The 18,238-nt window shown below is 41.1% G+C and overlaps 1 protein-coding gene across 1 annotated transcript in view; it reads right to left on the minus strand.

Annotated features, from left to right (window-relative positions):
* Positions 1-7,613: 7,613 nt before the first annotated feature.
* Positions 7,614-18,238, minus strand: part of Catsperb (cation channel sperm associated auxiliary subunit beta) — a 72,546-nt gene continuing 61,921 nt past the window's right edge. Inside the window, exons 16-22 of the mRNA XM_051150618.1 lie at positions 16,176-16,373; positions 14,827-14,937; positions 11,358-11,468; positions 9,836-9,974; positions 8,732-8,832; positions 8,082-8,156; positions 7,614-7,847 (exon numbers count right to left, since the gene is read on the minus strand). Of these exons, the coding sequence (XP_051006575.1) occupies positions 7,656-7,847; positions 8,082-8,156; positions 8,732-8,832; positions 9,836-9,974; positions 11,358-11,468; positions 14,827-14,937; positions 16,176-16,373 (927 nt within the window). The 3' untranslated portion in view covers positions 7,614-7,655. The remainder of the gene's footprint in view (positions 7,848-8,081; positions 8,157-8,731; positions 8,833-9,835; positions 9,975-11,357; positions 11,469-14,826; positions 14,938-16,175; positions 16,374-18,238) is intronic.

The following is an 18,238-nucleotide window of genomic DNA, read 5'->3' on the forward strand; positions in this document are numbered from 1 at the left end:
AATTCAGATTTTAATAGTGACAAATAAAAAATGTTAATGTCCGGCTGCTGCTCTGGAGAGGTCCAGGGTGGGGTCTCTGGGGATGGATGCGGATGCCCTTCCAGTTCACTTCATCTCTTGGGTGGCCAGAGCTGATGGCTCAGGCAAGTGATCAGGATTGAAAGAAGAAAGAGGAAAGGGAGCCCAGGGTTTATTCTCTAGAGACTGGCTGTACTGCAGTGGAGGAGGAAAACTTAAACTGACCACAATTTTCCTATGGTCGAGGTTGTAAAGATGGCTTCTAGCTGGAAACTGCAGGGGGGTTGTAAAAGGAGGCCCTCTGATCTGTAGATAGGCCTCTTGGCAGAGATCTCCAGAAAGCTAATGTAAACTTACACCTGCTGGCCCTAGAAGGCTGATGGTAAAGCTAACTTATTTGTGAATCTACAGGGAAATAGGAAATAAGGGAGTGATGGAAAATAAACGACTCCAACTGAAGTTACGCTTCCCAATTTCAATGCTGTTTATTGTTGGTCACTGTGCTTATACTACTGAGAGAAGGGAATTACCTCATAGGCAAAAATGGGCAATTAATCACAAAAACAGATGAATTCTAAAATGCAGCAGGTTACATGTTTTGAAGCTAAACAATTCTTATCTATGTATCCATTAAATAAGTTCACAGTGAGTTCAGAGTAACAAAGGTTGACAAGGCCTAAAGGTAAACATGGTGTAAAACTTACAAGAATATATGACTTATCAATTAGGACTGACCTAACTATATATTATCCAGCTATCTCTTAGTTCTTGATGAGTTCAGGACAATAATTTTATCTGTTTTTCATTCTAAGAAACAGAGTAAATTTAAAATAACAACATATGATGGCACAAAGTAACAAGGTATAAGGAATTATAACAGAACAGTTTGTATATTTAGACATTAAGGCTCGTGCTTAGTTTAGACATTTCTAAGTAGCCCCATTATATCTTGGGTTAATGGAGAGTTTAAACCAACTTGCCTATATTTATGGTGAATAGCAGGATTCATGGTGCCATCTGGAGTGGAGGCTTATCTGAGGCCACAAACCTGCTTCAAGGCTATTCCTAGTGAGGCATCTGGAGGGCCACAAAGGTATTTATTTATTGCAGCCATAAATTCTCTAAAATTGTTTTAGAAGACCTAAAACAATTTAACTTTTTAAACTTTTAAAATCAAATCAGGAATTCCATAATCAGGGATTAATTCATCTGAACAACAAACAGTACATCCTCAACAAGATCCTGTAGGAAGTTTGCTCAATCAGAGCTGGTCAATATTCAGAAAGTGACAATTCACACCAATGCCAGATGTTTTTTCTCTTTGGTTTTTCAAGATAGGGTTTCTTTGTGTAACCGTGGCTATCCTGGACTCACTTTGCAGACAAGGATGGCCTCAAATGTAGTCTTGGTTGTCCTGGACTTGCTTTGTAGACTAGGCTGGCCCTAGACTCTCAGTGATCCACCTGCCTCTGCCTCCCTGGGTGTTGAGATTAAAGCCATGCTTCACCATGCCTGGCTCTCATGCCAGATTTTAGAGAGGTGCAGCAGTGCACAACTGACAGGATAGTCAGAGTTGGAAGCAATTCTGGGGTGCATCATGGTACAGATCTTGCAAAATACCAGATCACCTCCTAGACAGCCCACATGCCTAGAGAGCTCCCTTAACAGGATGGCTCTTGACATAAAAAGTCCTATTTGTGATAAAAAAAGAAAACCTATGAGAACTAGTAGTTTTCCAAACCCATAATTCTTCATATAATATCTATTTTAGGGTGTTCAGATCCTTATTGATCACTCAAGGGAAAACATAACAGCCAAAGGGTCATTCTGTCTCTGTACATTGAACTTTAAGGCAACTTTCAGAGATAATTTGTCAATTCTCCGCCCCCCATATTCATTGTTGTGTGGAGGCTCTTTTGTGGTGTGCAGAATCACTAAGGGTGCCCAGAATGAATCTGAATAGCTTTCTTGATACCAAGTAATCAAAAATGTGCATAAGACCGCAATTAATGTTGTCATTTTTTTTTCAAAAGATCCACGGCCACATAAAACCTGCTTTGTACACATATCACAGAAGTAAACTGATCTCAGTTCAGTGCATTCCTGGAAAAGCCTGTGTAAGGAACATGCTTTTCTTCTTCCCTGGTGACCTTGAAGGACAGAAGCCAGGCCTCAGCCTGAAAGTGCAGAACACAACAAAGCACCTCTACCCATAATCTCTCCCTTCCCAGACACTGGAGACAGAGTCTCTCACTGAACCTGGAGCTCACAGAATGAGTAGGTTTGGTGGCCAATAGCATCCAGGAATCTGCCTGTTGCTGCCTCCTCAGGGACTTATTATAATGCTGCTGGAGACTAGAACTCAGGTCCTTGTTCTTGTCTGACAATCACTCTATTGAATGAGCTATTTCCCAGCCAACCCCCCCCCCCATTGTTCAAGTCTAAGAGAAAATGTACTTTTACAAAATTGAAACAAAATTACAGCACTTCACGCTGTCAAACAATAATTCTTGTACATCTAATCAGTGACTGCTTATGTTTCGCCAGTTGTATTAGTCTTAAATTTTCCCGTGCTTGCAGGAAACAGGATCCAATAAAGTCCATACTTTGCTGCTGGTCGATGTGTAGTCATGCATCACTTAGTGGCACACATGCATTGTGGGAATGTGTCCTCAGGGGATTCATCCTTGAGCAAACGTCATAGAGTGCTTACACAAACTTACGTTGTAAGGCAGTTAATTACTTCATGTGGCCTCTTGATGGAATCAAGGTGTAGGATGAACACAAGCTGAGGTAGGCTGCTGTGAGCATATTGCAGCATTTGGTTGGGATTCTCTGCTCCAGAGGGTTAGCGTGTCTGGGAAGTTATGGGAAGGAGCACGGCGTCCATGACGTAGGCATGATCTTGGGGCAGGAATCAGAGCTGACACTTTCTCCACACGTGCCAGCCAGCCCGAGGGAACTGAGAAAGGTGCTGTGTGCAAAGGGAACCTTTACCCACCTGCTTCAGTTGTTGTGTCAGAAGACTACTTCCTGCCTCTGTCTGCTAGCCTAGGCCGAGTCCTGGAAGCATTTAGTTCCGTACAATCTAACCTAGGCCTAGGGCATTTTCAGGCTCTGAGACTTACTGCTTCAAAAGCTCATCCTTTCTTGTTCTTTCTGAGCTCAAAGCTGGTTGGTTTACTGATTAAAAGATGGTGAATTGCAACGTACATGGAATCTGAGTACTTACTGGGAGAGCAGGAACTGGCTGTGATTGAGGGGCCATGCTGCTGACTCTGAAGTGCCAGTGTCCATCCGTGTTTTCCTGAGGCTATCACACGGTTCCAGCCTCAGAACTTCTGGCTGATCCTGCCACCTTGGGGATGACTCCAGCCTATGGTCCACAGCTCTAGGAGATGTCCTGAATAGACCTGCTTAACCTCACGTACCCACAGCGGCCCTCCATTCCCTCCCACACCCCAGCTTATGGACTGGTGCCATTTCCAGGGCCTCGGATAAACATCATTGGTGAAGTGGCTGGGGACAGGATTAACAAAACAAAACAGAAATGGTAGTTTTCCTACACACAAATTGCAATCAGAATGAGAAAGGAATTAGGGAAACATCATTTACAGTAGCCATAAATCCCATATAAAATCCCGGGGTAACTTTAATCAAGCAAATGAAAGACACGAGCAACAAAAACTTCAGGTCTTTGAAGAAAGAAGTTGAAGAAGACACCAGAAGATGGAAAGATTCCCCGTACTCATGCATCAGGGACAACTCCCTTCACAGAAATTGGATAGTGTAGACACTAAGAACAACAATCAATCAACGGGATATCTCATGAGATGGAAAAGCTTTGTAAGGCAAAAGGCACTGTGAGTGGGAGAAAACAGCAGCCTACAGACTGGGAAAACATCTTTACTAACTCCACATCTAACCTAGGGCTAATATCCAAAATACATAAAGAACTCAAGAAGAAAAAGAAGAAGAAGAAAGAAGGAAGAAAGAAGAAGAAGAAGAAGGAGAAGAAGAAGAAGAAGAAGAAGAAGAAGAAGAAGAAGAAGAAGAAGGAGAAGAAGAAGAAGAAGAAGAAGAAGAAGAAGAAGAAGGAGGAGAAGAAGAAGAAGGAGAAGAAGAAGAAGAAGAAGAAGGAGAAGAAGGAGAAGAAGAAGAAGAAGAAGAAGAAGGAGAAGAAGAAAGAAGGAAGAAAGAAGAAGAAGAAGAAGGAGAAGAAGAAGAAGGAGAAGAAGAAGAAGAAGGAGAAGGAGAAGGAGAAGAAGAAGAAGGAGGAGGAGGAGGAGGAGGAGGAGGAGGAGAAGAAGAAGAAGAAGAAGAAGAAGAAGAAGAAGAAGAAGAAGAAGAAGAAGAAGAAGAAGAAGAAGGAGAAGGAGAACAACAACAACTAAAAAACCCTAAATATCAGCAAACTGAATAACCCAATTAAAAATTGGGTAAAGTTCTAAACAGAATTCTCAACAAAGGAATTTTAAATGCCTGAGAAACGCTTAAAGAAATGTTAAACATCTTTTGCCATCAAGGAAATGCAAATCAAAAACTACTTTAAATTTCATCTTACACATGTCAGAATGGCAGGGATCAAAAACACAAGTCACAATTCAGGCTGGCCAGGATGTGGAGCAAGGGGAACATTCCTCCATTGCTGATGGGAGTGAAAACTTGTACAGCCTCTATGGAAGTCAATATGGAGGTTCCTTAGAAAACTGGGACTTGATCTGCCTCAAGACTCAGCTATACATCTCTTGGATATGTACCCAAAGGATGCCCGATCCTACCACAAGGACCCTTGTGCAATTATGTTCATAGCAGCTTCATTCATAATAGCCAGAAACTGTAAACAACCTAGATATCCCTAAATAGAAGGTTGGATAAAGAAAATGTGTTGCATCTACACAATGGTGCATTATTCATTTGTTAAAACAACATCATGAAAATTGCAGACAAATGGTTGGAACTAGGAAAAAAAAAATCCTGAATGAGTTAACCCAGACCCAGGAAGACAAATATGCTATGTACTCTTTTATAAGTAGACATGTGCTGTAACATAAATGATGCTACAATTCACAGACCCCTAGAGTCTAAGTAGGAAGGAAAGTTTAAGCGGGGATGATGCATGGATCTCCCTGGGAAGGGAAAATAGAATAGATGTTATGGGTAGACAGGGGATGGGTGGGTGGGGATGGGACCAGGAGGGTTCAGACATGAGGAGGGTGTTGGAGGGAGCGAGCACTTGGAGAATACTGGAATTGGGGTGTATTTGTGGGACAATGTAGTGAAAACTCCCTGGAATCTATGAGAGTAACTCCAGAGAGCTCTCCTATTAACTTGGGCTACAAAGTCTAAACCAGCCACCATATATAAACAGGCAAGGCTGCCAGCAGTAAGACTTGGACTGCAACCCAGCCACAAAACCTTTGACTGACAGTAGTCCTCTCTGTAAGATGTGCTGGTGGTGCAGGGCATGTGGGAATGGGCAAAAGATGACCTGTCCAACTTGAGGCCCACATCAGGAGAGGGAAGCCATGCCTGATACTTTGTGAATGGCTATGATCCAGAGGCGGGGCAGCCCAAAGACCCAGGATAGAACCAAATATGACTGGAAAAGAACAAAGCCAATGCATTGATTCCTAATGATATTCTTTTAAAAATATATTTTATTAATTTATTCATATTACATCTCAGTTGTTATCCATTCCCTTGTATCCTCCCATTCCTCCCTCCCTCCCATTTTCCCCTTACTCCCCTCCCCAATGACTGTGACGGAGGGGGACCTCCTCCCCCTGTATATGCTCATAGGGTATCAAGTCTCTTCTTGGTAGCCTGCTATCCTTCCTCTGAGTGCCACCAGGCCTCCCCATCCAGGGGACGTGGTCAAATATAGGGCACCAGAGTTTGTGTGAAAGTCAGACCCCACTCTCCACTCAACTGTGAAGAATGTCATGTCCATTGGCTAGATCTGGGTAGGCGTTCAAAGTTTACTGCATGTATTGTCCTTGGCTGGTACCATAGTTTGAGCAGGACCCCTGGGCCCAGATCCTCCCATCATAATGTTCTTCTTGTAGGTTTCTAGGACCTTCTGGATCCTTCTATTTCCCTCTTTTCCCATGCTTCTCTCATCTAGAGTCCCAATAGGATGCCCTCCTCTCTGTCCCACTTTCCTGGTAAGTGAAGACTTTCATGGGACATGCCCCTTGGGCTAGTATGCAGATATAAGTGAGTATATACCATTTGAGTCTTTCTGCTTCTGGGTTAACTCACTCATTTTGATCATTTCTAGTTCAATCCATTTGTCCACCAATTTTGGGAATTCCTTGTTTTTAATAGCTGAGTAGTATTCCATAGTGTAAATGTACCACAGTTTCTTTATCCATTCTTCAACTGAGGGACACTTAGGCTGTTTCCAGGTTCTGGCTATTATGAATAAGGCTGCTATGAACACGGTTGAGCAAATTTTCTTGTTGTGTGCTGGAGCATCTTCTGGGTATATTCCAAGGAGTGGAATAGCTGGGTCTTGAGGAAGCACTATTCCCAGTTTTCTGAGATAGCTCCAGATAGATTTCCAAAGTGGCTGTACTAGTGTGCATTCCCACCAGCAATGAAGGAGTGTTCCTCTCTCTCCACATCCTTGCCAGCATGTGGTGTTCCTTGAATTTTTGATCTTAGCCATTCTGATGGGTGTAAGATGGAATCTCAGAGTTGTTTTGATTTGCATTTCCCTGATGACTAAAGATGTTGAGCATTTCTTTAAGTGTTTCTCAGCCATTTGATATTCCTCTGTTGAGAATTCTCTGTTTAGTTCTGAGCCCCATTTGGATTATTTGGTTTGGTGGTGTTTAATTTGTGGACAAATGGATTGAACTTGAAATGATCATAATGAATGAGTTAACCCAGGAGCAGAGAGACTCAAATGGTATATCCTCACTTATAACTGGACACTAGCTCAAGGGGCATGTCCCATGAAAGTCTTCACTTACCAGGAAAGTGGAATAGAGGTGAGACCATCCTATTGAGACTCTAGGTGAGAGAAGTATGGGAGAATGGGGAAATAGAAGGATCCAGAGGGTCCTAGAAACCTACAAGAAGAACACTATGATGGGCAGATCTGGGCCCAGGGGTCCTGCTCAAACTATGGCACCAACCAAGGACAATACGTGCAGTGAGCATCAAACCCCTACCCAGACTGGACACTCTCCGAGAGTGGGGACTGACTTTCACATGAACTCCGGTGCTCCATATTTGACCATGTCCCCTTGATGGGGAGGCCTGGTGACACTCAGAGGAAGGATAGCAGATTACCAAGAAGAAACTTGATACCATAGGATCATACTCAGGGGGAGGAGGTCCCGCTCAGTCATAGTCATAGGGAAAGGGAATAGGGTGAAAGTGGGATGGAGGGAGGAATGGGAGGATACACGGGATGGGATAACAAGTGAGATGTAATATGAATGAACTAATAAAAAAGTTATAATGCAAAAACCCCCCATAAACCAGACTGTAATTTTTCAAAAATTACAGGCAAGCCATTAAAACATGTTTATTAAAAAATATAACTATACTGTGTGGACATGTCTCATGGATCCAAAGTTAAGGATAATTGATGATTATCATTTGCTCACTATCCAGACTTTCGTTTATGAGTTGACGCTTGTATCCGATGGGTTTGTTGTGTGTCGTCTTCTATGTCTCTGGAATGCTCTCAATGGGTGGATGTTATGCATTTGGAATAAAAATGATACAAAAATTAATCCCCCTAGCACTACAGATGTTGCAATAGCAATTAGTGCGTGTCCTGGAAAAGGCAACGGTACTTCGTCGACATAAATCTGAAAAGAAAAAGTGAAGTTGTTACGTAAAACACTAGACACTGCATGATGCCCACAACTAACCACACAGTGAACCTCTACCACCCACACTCTCTTTCTCTGCCAAACCCTGTCCAAGCCTTATGCAGCACACAAATTCTGCCATGTTTTTATCTTTATCCATAACTTGGATGACAAGTATTGCATCATTTTCCCACTCATCACCTCATCCCATACTTTGCACATTTACTATACCTGGAATTCTTCCTCTAAGTTACAAAAGCTGAGTCCAGGAACCATAGACACCTTGAAGTGAAACAGCTCAGAGCCCTGTGGAACAAACATGGATGGTTACTATAAACGTGTGTGTTCCTTTAAATAAAAATATCCATGGGAACTTCCATAGATATCATCTACAAGGAGTGCCAAGGCTCTTGGGTGTATACATCATACATAAAATTAAGAGACATCGAAAGCAAGATTTCATTAACATAGTTTTATTTTCAGAATGAAGCTAAAACATAAAACAATTTGACTTTCATGGACACTTTGAGTGAGCCCTCTTATCTGTGGTTTTAATATATCTCTGCGTTTCCACTGTTTTTCACACTTACCTGAGCTTTATGTATCTTTCATGATCCCTAACTTTTGAAAACACCTTTTCTGCTTCCCTTTAGCCAATTGACCTGGTTTATCTCTTAGAAAATGGTAAACTAATGTTCCCTTCAACATTCAGATTCCTTTTGAAATAAGACATCAAAGGAAATAAAAATACGAAACATTTTCGATACACTTTAGAGCTGCTGTTCCCACTATTAATCAACATCTAAGATTTCAATCTTATTTTAGCATACATGCTTTACTCTGCACTCAACATGGTACAAATGAAAATGCTGTCAACTCACCTTTATACTTAGGTTGAGACCAAAAGGATTATACACCGGAGTCTTAAGAAGTGGCTCTAAGTAATTCTTCATTTTCTTAACGCTTTCTGGCTCCGCGTGCTCTGAAATACACAAAACACATTTTGAGCACACTTCCATTTTCACATTTTGGCTACAAGTTGTTATATACAGTAAGGTACAATGAAAGGTTCACACATAAATGAACACAAAATATGCAACTAAAAGTTGTATATTTGGGGCATAACTGAATTTAAGTAAGTTTCCTTTGTATTGTAAAATGTCTGTCTATTTTCAGCACTTTTACCATGAAATCATCACTCTCTTTTTTTCTTGTTTTTGGGACAATGTCTCATGTAGCCCAGGCTTGTCCTATCTCTCTATAGAACTGAAACTGGCCTTGAACCCCTGATCCTCCTGTCTCTACCTACCAAGTGCTAGGATTACAGCTGTGTCCTACCACATTCAGCTAAAAAGACTTCACGAAACTTTAATTACATAATTAGAAACATCCTACAGAATGCCTGGAAAGACTCAGAACATTTAGACAACTGCTGCTACAGTGACTAACAAAGACACACAACCTGTACACAGCACAAAACCTCCACCATTGTTGCTGCTAACTTACAACATGACTTCAAAGTATTTGTTAAAGATTTGATTTTAATTTTTCTGTGTGTATGTGGGCAGGTGCATCACCCCCCCCTCCCCCCCAGACACATAGGCACAGGACACGCTGCAGCTGGAGTTGCAGACATTATGTAAGCTGCTTGACACGACACTCCTCTACAAGAGAAGTATATGCTTTTAGCTACCAAGCAATTTCTACAGTCCTGGAGTTCAAATTAAAACAAACACACACACAAACAAACAAACAAACAAACAAACACAAACTGGCCTTGGACCATTGAATCCAGGTTACCACAAGTGATGACAACATAAAAGGAAATTACAAAGTTGAATGTGAAATTGCCAATGATTCAATTGCTTTTCCAAAACACTCCTGGCTTTTTCTCATGAGGACAGGTTTCATGATACACCCATTTTAAAGAAAACAGTAATAATATAATGGCTTGTAAGATAAGCATAAAAGACAGAAAACCATACTTAGTTCCCAGTTTTTCCTCATGTTGACTTCAGTCACGGTAACCAGATATGGAGGTTTCACAGGGAATTTTTGCTTTTGTTCGTTATAAATCTCCAAAACAACTGGGTATCGTGTAACTGGAAACCTGAAACGGTGGACCTAAAATACAAAGTCCATGAATGCATATAAGTCTGGAAAATTCAATGGTATCGTTCATGATCAAGAAATGAATGATATTTTTGTAGAACCTCGGCTATTCTAAGTGGGGTTCTTCCTAGAGTCTCTGCCTTTGTGATGTGAAAACAGACTATCACAACAAATCCACGCACATTTCAAGGCTGAAAATATTGCAACGAAATTCATAAATTTTAAAAACAATGTTTGAAAGTACAAAATAATAGCTGCCATTATGGGGTTTCTTACACACACACACACACACACATACACACACACACACACACACACACTATACACACACACTACACATATTTGTATAGTGTGTGTAATTATGGATTTTATTTTGCACTCCTCCTTTGTAAGTTTCCTTCTTATCGCCAGACAGACCTCCCTTGTGATTTATGTCACTTAAATTATCTTATCTTTCCTCCCCCATTCAATCTCTTCCTCCTCTTGTGTGGTCCCTTTTCTACTTCCCCAATGTAAACTTAGGTGTAGGGTCTTCATAAGAGGAAAAAGCACAGAACTTTTCTTCTAAGCTTGATTTATTCACTGAACACGATGATCTCCAGTACCAACACAAATGTCAGGATTTCACGTTTTTTTTTTGTTGTTTTTTTTTTTTTTTAACATCTCAAAAATACACTTGGACAACACACTTCATGTCCATTTGGGATAGCTTCATTTCTTAGTTATGGTGCTCACTGCAATAATAAACTGTGCACACATCTCTGTGGTATGGTGTCTAAGTCCTTTGGATGTATGTCCAGGCGTGGTGCAGCTGGGACACATGCTATTCTTGAAATTACATGAAGTAAAATTAATTTATCATTAGTACGATTATTAATTGTGTGTATGTAATATGCATATATCTTTATATGCATTGCATGAAATGGAGAGGTCAGAGCAAGCATTTTTTGTTTTATTTCAGAGATAAATTTAGTTAACTCCTCTAAGTACAAAGGCCAGATCCTTTCAGCTGTGTCATACTTATTAGTCATAATAGACATCATTTCCACATGTGAGATTTCATTAATTTTTTCTCAAGATTGGTATACACACACACACACACACACACACACATAGGCTTTTCTCCTGCATGTTTGTCTCCAAGCCATGTCCACACAGTGCCAATGAAAGCCAGGAGAGGACATCAAATTCTCCAGAACTGGAGCTGCAGAAGTTTGTGAGATGCATGCTGCTTCTGGGAACTGAACCTGGGTCTTTAGCAAAAGCAGCAAATGCTCTTATCCACTCGGCCACACCTCCAGCCCCCATCTGAGCATTCATGCTTAACTAAAGGGCACACTTGCAATCACAGGAATGGGAAACTACTCTGTCATCAGGAATTTCAAATAGTCTTACCTTTTCTTTGCAATCTGAGAAAGCGACAGCATGTGAAAACTTTTGATGTTCTGTGCAGTTGCACATTTCCCGACTGGTAGCGTTAGCACACTGTTTGTATTTGCCTGTTTCCTGTAGACGGAAGAAGCATAGGTTGTCTTTTTATAATTTGGAGTTTTCCCAAGTTAAGTTTTAAGGAAATATTATTCTCAAAATAATAAAACTGTGAGAAGCAGCACATTCACTAGTGATAAAATAAGAGCCATTGTAGGTGTGGATCGGCATAGGGTTCTTACTCAGCAGGAGAGATTAGCAAGGTTGTAATGTAACAATATTTGTGCATAATTCTATCAGGTTATACATGGGCATTTTGTTCAGAAACACCACACAAAGAGACACACTTCCTTATTGTGACTTTTCATCTCACAGTGAAGTTTCTCTGACTAGTGTGAAAGCCCATAACGATACCATTTGTATTGTGCAGCACTTTAACTTTAGAGAATATTCATCAGTGTCTGATAACACTAGAAGTACTGAAATGAACAATTATCACATGCCCCAAATCCTGCATCCAAAACCCTCTTAGGGGCAGCTGTGGAAAAACACGTCACAAACTCAACACTTTGAGTCAAGGTGATAAAGGAGTTCAAAGTCAGCCTGTACTACATTGCAAGTTTAAGCTAGTCTGCACTGTACAGCAAGACCTTATCCAACAATTCAAAACAAAATAAAACAAATAATCAAACCTCCTTTTTGATTATTTGGTGTGAACTAGATATATTTCCTACTTAACACTCAGGGAAACCATAGTTGGGGGAACCCCAGGAACATAAGGATATACATGCAACAAAGCCTTATGTCAACAGGTTTTATCGTTGGGAGAAAATGGAGTTGGAGAACTCAGTCACTTAGTGGTTTACTGCTTGGAGCACAATTTCTTGCCCTTAAACCCAAGATTCAGCAAGAAGTGTACACAATATCATTATGTTTGTTCAATATTCTTCTTCTTCTTCTTCTTCTTCTTCTTCTTCTTCTTCTTCTTCTTCTTCTTCTTCTTCTTCTTCTTCTTCTTCTTCTTCTTCTTCTTCTTTGAGACAATGCCAATCTCTGTAACTAAAAGACACCTGAGACTTGCTATATCACCCAAGATGGCCTCAAACTCCTGATGCTCCTGCCTTACTTAGGCTTCTGAATTGCTGAGATTTCATGTGTGTGCGATCATGATCTACTCGTTTAATAGTTTCTGAACTCTTTGGTTGGATGCTGGCTAGGCTCCTGGGGATATGGCAGGAACAAGTCAAAAACAAACAAAACCCCTAACCAGAATGTTCAAGGCCTTGGCTTGGCCTTCACTCTCGGGAAAAACAAAGAAAACCAAAAGAAACCAGTCTTGTTTTATGAGCTTACTTTCCTGTGGGACTAGAAGGACACAAAAATAAAAGGAATAAGTAAACTGTAAAGAACAGGGATACACCATACAGAGAAAATAGGAAGAAATGGTGAATCAGGGGAAGTAGAGGTGGGGTTATCATTTGACATGGATTGGGCAGGAAAGGCCAAACTGAGCTTGGCATTAAAGCAAATACCTGACCAAGGCAATGGGGAGCTGTGACATCTGGTAGAAGATGAGGGGATTTTATGCATCTGAAATGGCCTGAGTGGAAACACATCACAGAACAGAAAAGAGGCCAACTTGTCTAGGATACGGTGTGCTGAGGCAGTCATGCTAAAGCACAGTGCAAAGGCAGACAACATTAAGGAAACAGGGAAGACAAAGTCTATCACCCCAGAACCTAATCTGCATTTCTCTTTGGCTTAGTGTCTATAACTTCAACACACTTGACAAAAATCAAACCTCTACATGGAATTTTACCGAGACAAAAATCCCTTTTCTGAGTGGTCTGTCACAGCAGAATACTAAAAGAGGTAGACCAATGCATGCTATGCGTGGCCAGAACTCCTGTGGCTTTTGAGTTTAACTCTATTAGCACTCTATCTGTTCTTACCCTGAAACCTGAATAACGAACCACACATCTCATTTACAAAAGGAAATTGTACTTTGATCAGGCCAGACTGATGAAGGCCTTCCCTTGACACCTTACAGAGATTCATATTCTTTTGCCTCTAGCATGCTGGGATGTTGGCACAAACACATCAAGACAAAAGGAAATACTTAAGGGAGATAATCCAACAAGTTCACATGCTTTTTACAAAGCGTACTTTAAAAACTTTGCCTAACGATGCATTTTACTTACTCTTTGACACCATTGTAAATCACACCTTTTAGCAAAGTAACTTCTTATGTTACAAAATTATAAATATAACACTTAACCTCCATGTCCCTGAACACCAGTGCTGAACAATGCTCAAGTCTAAGGTGTGCGCCATGCCTTCCTTGTCTTTCCTGTCTGAGCTGAGCTCCTCTTGGGTCCAGCTCATGCTGGAGTATTCTTTTGCGGCTTAGTCAGGATTCCAACTTCACTTAGTGGAAGCCCCTAAGGGGAGATTCCTCAGGCCTTCTCACTGACAAGAGTCAGGTATGAAGCCAAAGCCAAGTTTTCACACTGAAAGTAATGGGAAGACACCAGACTGTTCTCAACAAAAGAAATGCCAATTCGATGCAGTGTATGTGGATGCCTTCTGGCATCTCAGGAAGCAGAGATTCCCCAGGTAACGTGCTCTTGGTCTGAACTCTATTGCTCATCTGCTCTACCATGCTCATTTTACCTCCAGACAGGTGGCTGGCCAGCTCCAAGGAGCCAGCCTACTTTCTGGGCATAACTTATCAGGAGTTTAAATGTGCCTCGGCTAGAACAAGGAGTCACCTTCCCTTTGGACACCATTCCTTTCACAGGGCTGAAAGACATGAGATGAGTCTAAGCCCTCCTTTCGTTTGAAAACACAATGCTCTCCCTCTACCTGTCTCCTTTGAAATCCACATGGGAGTGGAGAAGTCAGAGAGCCCATATAGACCTTGGGCTGGAAAGGAGTGTCTGAGAGTAACTGAAGGATCCCAGCCATAGTAGCTGGAGAGGGGGCAGCAGTGGTTTTAGAGTAATAAGCAAAATAGCTGAAGTTTCTCATCATGTCCCGGAACTGTGTCCATCTACAAGATAATAAAGTGTTTCTAAAAACTGTAAATAAATAACTCAATATGTATGTATATATGCATTAAGTATGTATGGAGAGAGGGGAGAGAGGAGAGAGAGAGAGAGAGAGAGAGAGAGAGAGAGAGAGAGAGAGAGAGAGAGAGAGAGAGAGAGAGGTGTGTGTGTGTGTGTGTGGGGGGGGGAGAATGTGCTGCAGGTGCCACGGTGCATGGTTGGAGTCCAGAGCAAACAAGCAGAAGTCAGTTCTTTCATTTACGACTTCCTAAGGGTCAGACTGAGGTTCAGACATGCCTTTATCGACAGACACATCTCATGTTCATGGTAATATCTTAAACATAAGCCAAACACAATTTTAGTTCATTTATAGACACATTATTTACCTTTGACTTGTAAAATAGATTTCTTGGTATGGGTTTGCTAGGGTCTGCATGATAAAAATTATCTGTGAGCGGAATAGAGATTCCCATATTGGATGGAGGTCTGTAGTTTACCTGCAAGGGATTAGACAAAGAAAGAGGGCCATGTGTTATATTCATGAAGGTATAAACGTTTGTTTTTTCCAGACAACCATTCTATGTGAAAAAAATACATTTCTAGCTACAGCTATTATCATAAATTTCTCCTCTTTGGTAGATCTACACTTTAGTTCCTGTAACTTCTGTGATGATGTAACTTGAACTTTGTAAAGAGGCAGAAGTGACTTTTGGTGCTTAAAGCGGCTGTCATAAAGTGCATGCAGGGTGTGTCCAAGCACTTCAGAGAAGGGGTTCAGTGGTGCAGTCAGAACACAGACTCAAGTTGGATTATTTGTTTTCCACCACAAAACTAAAAGTGGTACATCAGCTAATTTTTAGTTTTAAAATTGGTTGCAAGAATCCCCAAATGAGACAAAATACAACCAAATAAATGGCTGGGCAGATGGCTCAGCTGGTAGTGTCTGCCATTCAAGTGTGAGCAGTTGAGTTTGGATCCCAGTTCCCAAGTGAAAACCAATGTGGCAGCACTAACCTGTAACCCCAATGCCAGGGGAAAGCCTATCTTGGGAAGTTGTTGGCCAGTCTAGGGAAAATGGTGACCTCTAGGCTCAATGAGAGACCTTGGCTCAGAAATAAGGCAGAGAAACAATTCAGGAAGACACCTGATGCTAACTGCCGGCCTCCACATAAGCCTGCATGGTCCAGCTTTCCTGCACAACACACCTGCACACACACATAACTGCACAGTTCATATGTGCATACTGGCCAATTCCCATACACCCAAAAGCAAAACTGAAAGACTCACAGATGCTAACAAAATGGAAGCAAAAGTTATTATATTGAAATGAGATTGTTAACAGGAGAATTAAAAGGTTAGTTCAACATTTTGGACTTTACCTTAGGGGAAAACCCCACATAAACTCAAAGAATCAGTTAGGTACATAAGCTTGAGACAAATCATTGTAAGTCAAAATAGCTTTATGTATCATAAAAGCCCAAGATTATACCATCATTATATTACTAATATTAATTGTGATGAGAGAAGTTAGTGAGAAAAACAATTAATTCAGAAAGTGTTCACAGTTAGAAATGAATCATCACCGTCACTTTCTCAAAATGACCCATGGTGTGAAAAATGATGGGGATGCTAGAGAGCTCCCCAGAGCAGAAATGCTGTCACAGAACGGCTATAGAAGCACACGGGGGAAATACGTCACTTCTTCTCTTAAAGCAGCCGTAGCTGGATTCCTCACCGGCAGAGTTTTGATCATATTGAAACCCCGACTGTCCTTCTGAACGCCACTAATCCAGGCTGCAGGTGGTATGTATCTGCCAGGAACGTGGTGCAGAGTCCTGAGGTAACTGCAGCTGCTCTTGAGGGTTGGCACCAGCGTAGTAACAAAGCACTCAGCTGACGCATCCCATACAACCACTGATACTGTAGTGGAACCCTGGGAATGTCCAAACGTGCAATGTTAGAACTTGGAAACATCAGAAATGCTTTTTCCTGATGATCTTTTTCTTTATTATTTTATTCTTTTATGTTCACTTTAGAGTCTGGTCACAGCTATCTTCCCTCAAAAAATACGTTGTTTTGAACGATCCAGAAAATGAGAGTTATGTTTTGGTTTTTAATGAGTGGGTTTATTAAGCATATAGCAAGCTGGCCAGAGGGGGGAAAATATATATAAAAGGAAGTTAGAGATACAAAACCACATCAAATCAGGTATTCAAAATCCTTGACACATTCTGACTGAGGTAGTCTCATTTTTTGCTTGTTTGCTTTTTTTCTTACGTGTGTGCGTGCGCGCACTGTGTTCAGTAGGTCAGAAGACAGTTTGCATGTGTTGGTTCTTTTCTTCTACTTTGACTTTCCAAGTGCCGGGACTGTAAATATATTGTGACATAACTGATATGTGGTGCTTGGATGTAACCCTGGGCTTCATGCATGCCAGACAGACAAGCACTTCACCAACTGAGCAACAGTGTTTTTGTCGTTTTTTTTTTTTTTTTAAGATTTATTTATTTATTATGTATACAGTGCTCTGTCTGCATGTACACGTGCAGGCCAGAAGAGGGCACCAGATCACATCATAGATGGTTGTGAGCTACCATATGGTTGCTGGGAATTGAACTCAGGACCTCTGGAAGAGCAGACAGTGCTCTTAACTGCTGAGCCATCTCTCTAGCCCCCGTGTTTTTGTCTTGAAGTGTGTTATTATTGTTTCTTTGCTCTCTACTATTGATATTGTAACTATGTTGTGACTTAGACATTTATTTTAGAGTCCTATGTCTATCTCTTAAATTTGAATGCTCATATTATTTTCTATTTGGGGGGGATTTTCTGTAATTTAATTAAACAATTTCCTATTCTCTTTGATTTTTTATCTCAGTTCTCTTTCCTATCCTGTGGATTCTTGAACTTGGTCTCATGATCAAGCTGTCAAGTCACAGAGTCCTTGAGAGTTATGAGCATGTGAGACTGGTTTCTTTGTTTGTGTATTGCTTCATGAATGTATTATTTCCCAGACCTGATTCTCAATCTCTGATGCTCTTTCTTCTGCATGCTCAAGGCCACTGGTAATGCTTTCAACTGTGTTTTTATCTGATATATCCAAATATTTCTACTTGTTTTTTATTTTCAAAATCTCAAATTTCTTGTCTCATTGCTTGTCCATGAGGCCAACGTTCTTTTTGAACCCCAGAACTGACTTCTGTGGTTTACTCATCTGCATGTTGAATCCTCCTTCAGATTACTGCTCATTTTTAAACACTAACCTTTGGTGTCTCTGGCTGACCCTGTAACTATGTTGGCACCTTTCAGCTTGTTTCTTCAGGAGTTATCATCTTTTAGAAGTATCTAAAAGATACCTCTGTTTTTTTTCTACTTGCTGCTTTGTCATCTCATGCCATGCTTTTGAGATGTGATTGGCCATCTAGTGGGATAGATACGCCTTGTGATTTTATTTAGGAATCCTCTTAGGGAATAGGTCTAAACCTCTGCATTTGTTTTGTTCTTCTTGGCAAGAGCGTCTTAAAGGGAAGGTGCTTATTTGGCCCTCAGTTAGCAGTTACAGTCTGTCTTCACAGGGGAGTGTGCGTGGCAGGACCTTGCAGCAGGGAGTCTCATTACAAGCACAGAATAGAAAGCAAGGGTTGGACCATGTCTTGGTGGATAAGAGAGCTTACTGCTCTTGTACAGGACCTTGATTCTGTTCCCAGAACCCACATGGCCGCTCCCAATCACCTGTCATCTGGCACCCTCTTCTGGCCTTTGAGGGTGTCAGATACGCACACGGTGCACATACATATATGG

This window comes from Acomys russatus, chromosome 1, assembly GCF_903995435.1.
Source record: "Acomys russatus chromosome 1, mAcoRus1.1, whole genome shotgun sequence".
NCBI lineage: Eukaryota > Metazoa > Chordata > Mammalia > Rodentia > Muridae > Acomys > Acomys russatus.